At 36.2% G+C, this 2,187-nt stretch overlaps 1 protein-coding gene across 1 annotated transcript in view; it reads left to right on the top strand.

The window, feature by feature from the left end:
- PPAPDC1A (phosphatidic acid phosphatase type 2 domain containing 1A) overlaps positions 1-2,169 on the top strand; it is a gene marked incomplete at its 3' end in the record, with an annotated part of 35,056 nt that extends 32,887 nt beyond the window's left edge. The window contains exon 6 of the mRNA XM_010192743.1: positions 1,999-2,169. Within this exon, the coding sequence (XP_010191045.1) occupies positions 1,999-2,169 (171 nt within the window). The remainder of the gene's footprint in view (positions 1-1,998) is intronic.
- Positions 2,170-2,187: the final 18 nt, after the last annotated feature.

The raw sequence follows: 2,187 nt of genomic DNA, 5'->3' as shown, positions 1-2,187 counted from the left end.
TGCTGAACTTCCCTATGCATTCATGAGCAACTCCTGGAAATGTGGCTGATCCTAGAGAAAAAAAGCAAATTCTGGAGAAATAATTTTTAAAAAATACCATTGGTGTTGAATATCCAAGACAAGGTTTAGTTTTGCTCACTCCAGTTCCTCAACTGGAAGATGGAATGATGCAGGTGACTCCTGCCCTTGCAGCCTCAGATAAGTTTGTGCATGTTTCAAAGGTCTGCAGAATGGACAACCCTATGTCTGCTCACACAGACGTGCATGTGTGGTGTTAGCCATCAAAAAACCCCTGTGAAGAGCTGCAGATCTTTGACACAGAAGATAATGTTACTCTTAGGTAAATACATTGATTTCAAGAATACCATGACAGAGAAATCTCAGAAGAAATTATTTCTCCTTGTCCAATACATAAACTTGCTTTTCCCTTCAGACTATACGACTGTCAACAGTCTGTATACAAGAAGATAACCCCATCTGAAAGAAATCTTTTATTTATTCAGGATTATTTGTTATATTTTAAAGTTTGCCTCCTACTGTCTTCTGACAAGTACAGAATTAGCACTGTTTGAAAAAGCTTCTAGGAAACAGTATATTTGGTATAGTGATTTGCTGGCTAATCAGCATTCTCTCTTGCTCCACCACATCCAGTCTAAAGAAGCGATTTATTTGTGTGTCTGAAGATGAAATGCAAATCTTCAGTAATTGCATTCAAACAGCTGTGTAGTATAAACTTATGAAACCACTCCATTCTACTGTCAGCTAAAATTTACCCTCCTATAGATTTATCAGCATAACACAAAGTAATTACTTTGTCACATCTAGTGTTTGGGAACATGAGGAGAAGGTCATTTGAAAAGCCCTAGCAGGAGATTAGAAAAAAAGATGCATGTGTGACCTGCTCTGATAGTGATTTTACCATTAAATTCACTGATAGCAGAATTAGAACAGAATTATGTATTATGAATGTGACCTAACACCTCTTAGGTGTTTAGATATAACAAAAAAAAATAATAAAATAAAGGTAGTCAGAAAAAGGATTTCCAATGTTTGGATAAATATTTATATTTTTTTAATCTGTACTTTATATGCTTATAATGTGATCTCTACAGTCAGGAGCAAAATGGAGTATGACACTTGTGGAGAAAATGGAAGATACGGTTTCACAGAGCTACTTGTTCTGCTGCAGCACTAATTTTCCTACAGCAAAAAGAAATGTTTCAATGTTTTCTAAAAAAAAAAATTAAAAATGCATTTAAAAAAAAATCACAAAAAAATCAATCCAGTATCTCTCTGAAAGGTGAACAGATGTAGGAGGAAAGAAAAAAAAAATTAAAAATGCATTTAAAAAAAAAATCATTAAAAAATCAATCCAGTATCTCTATGAAAGGTGAACAGATGTAGAAGGAAAGGAGTTCAATACAGAAACTTAATGCCTGACTCCTGTTGTCACTGCCAGTTGAAGATGTTCTGTAGAAACAGGTTAATGGGACATAAAAATCTCATTTACATGTAATTCAATTACAGTACAAACTGACTGAATCCTTTTCTGCTTTGAACCTTAACTTTTTAGAATAGGTCTAAAATCAGGAAAGATGTGCTGAAGGTTAAGCATGAAAGAGCTTTTGTGACACAGGTTAAAAATTTGCCTAAATGTTTAATTTAATGTGCAAACAAAATTGGGGATTCTTTCCACAGCTGGTATCTTGCCTGGAGAAACTCTCTACCTAGGCAATTTGCTGCGTCCCTTTAAAATACTAGGTTATAACAGCATCATTTATATGGTTACATAGGAATCACCATTCAGGTTATGAAACTCCCTCAATCTTTTGTGGATGGGTCTCCTCAATTTACCTTGGCTCCTAATATCACCCTAGAAAAGCCCAAAACTTCTCTGCAGTAGAAGAATCCTGTTGTCAGATCCTAAAAGGATCTTGAGGGATGGTATCATACAATTTTAATAACAAAATACTGTAATTATGTGCTTTTCTTTATCAGTTGCATTTTCAGGCCTCGGCTTTACCACCTTCTACTTAGCTGGGAAGTTGCACTGCTTCACGGAAATTGGCCGGGGGAAGAGCTGGCGGCTTTGTGCGGCTATTCTCCCACTCTACTGTGCCATGATGATTGCCCTGTCACGAATGTGTGATTACAAACATCACTGGCAAGGTGAGCCATGGGGATACC

Source organism: Mesitornis unicolor, unplaced genomic scaffold (genome assembly GCF_000695765.1).
Source record: "Mesitornis unicolor isolate BGI_N332 unplaced genomic scaffold, ASM69576v1 scaffold661, whole genome shotgun sequence".
Lineage (NCBI taxonomy): Eukaryota > Metazoa > Chordata > Aves > Mesitornithiformes > Mesitornithidae > Mesitornis > Mesitornis unicolor.
The sequence above is the reverse complement of the archived record's forward strand: the minus strand, read 5'-3'. Positions and strand labels throughout refer to the sequence as shown.